Source organism: Pteropus vampyrus, unplaced genomic scaffold (genome assembly GCF_000151845.1).
Source record: "Pteropus vampyrus isolate Shadow unplaced genomic scaffold, Pvam_2.0 Scaffold449, whole genome shotgun sequence".
In the NCBI taxonomy this organism is placed as follows: Eukaryota; Metazoa; Chordata; class Mammalia; order Chiroptera; family Pteropodidae; genus Pteropus; species Pteropus vampyrus.
The window spans coordinates 171886-172936 of NW_011889230.1; the positions used below are offsets into that span (position 1 = coordinate 171886).

Here is a 1051-nt window from a genome sequence, read left to right on the forward strand (position 1 = left end):
GTCCGCATCAGCCCGCGGCAGCTGAACTTCATCCTCGCCGACAAGGTGGCCAGCGGAGGGGTGAGCATGTGGTGTGAGCTGGAGCAGGTGAGCGGCGCCCCGGCGGGCCGCGCGTCAGTGCCCCCAGCGCCCTCGGAGCCCGCTCACGCGCCCGCCCCGCTCCTTCCCTTAGGAGAACTTCTTCAGCGAATTTCAAATGGAAGGTGTCTCAGCAGAAAACAATGAGATTTATTTAGAGCTGACATCGGAAAATCTATCTCGAGCCTTGAAAACTGCCCAGAATGCCAGAGCCTTGAAAATCAAGCTGACCAATAAGCACTTTCCCTGCCTCACAGTCTCCATAGAGCTGGTGAGTGGGAGGGCAGCGGTCCCCAGACTCCCCAGGGGAACAGAAGTGGCCATAAGCCTGGACCTTTTAACGTGCAGAAAGCCAGTTTTATTAAAGCGAAGGTCGTGGCACATGAACCGTTGTTTTCCACTGGAGTCGGGTCCTCAGACCAGAGAGCGTTGTTTTGTTCAGCACGCTTCCCGGCCGCTGGCAGCCGGGAGCCTGCGTGTCTGCTGAATGGCTCTGGATGAGTGAGCTGAGAACATTCCACTAAGAATTGACATTTTAGCTTTCTCACTTTTTGTCCTTCGGTTCTTCTGGTTCTTATTATTTTAATATTGACGTTGTAAAAGTACGTTTTAATTTTTCTCTTGGCAGCTGTCTGTGTCGAGCAGCAGCCGCGTTGTGACCCACGACATCCCTATAAAGGTCATCCCTCGGAAGCTGTGGAAGGATTTACAGGAACCGGTGGTCCCGGACTCTGATGTGAGTGATGCCCGGAGCCCTCTTGCTCATCGAGAAATAAGCAGTGTGATTCGAGTTCCCCCGTTTTAGCTGTAATCTCGCAGCGAATGCTGTTTAACAGTGACGCTCGTTTTTAAAGGGTAGTTCGGGAAAAAAAATGGAATATTTGCCTTCTGTTTACATAAAGGTCTTCGAGCAGCGCTGCATGTAGTAGCAGCAAAGCCAGGTGCTGCAGGAGGGAGAGACTGTCTCGCCCAG

The 1051-nt window shown here is 52.7% G+C and overlaps 1 protein-coding gene across 1 annotated transcript in view; it reads left to right on the forward strand.

The window, feature by feature from the left end:
* The window catches only part of HUS1 (HUS1 checkpoint clamp component), a gene marked incomplete at its 5' end in the record, with an annotated part of 14812 nt that continues 13761 nt past the window's right edge, over nt 1-1051 (forward strand). Inside the window, 3 exons of the mRNA XM_011381734.1 lie at nt 1-87; nt 173-349; nt 707-814. Coding sequence (XP_011380036.1) covers nt 1-87; nt 173-349; nt 707-814 — 372 coding nt within the window. The remainder of the gene's footprint in view (nt 88-172; nt 350-706; nt 815-1051) is intronic.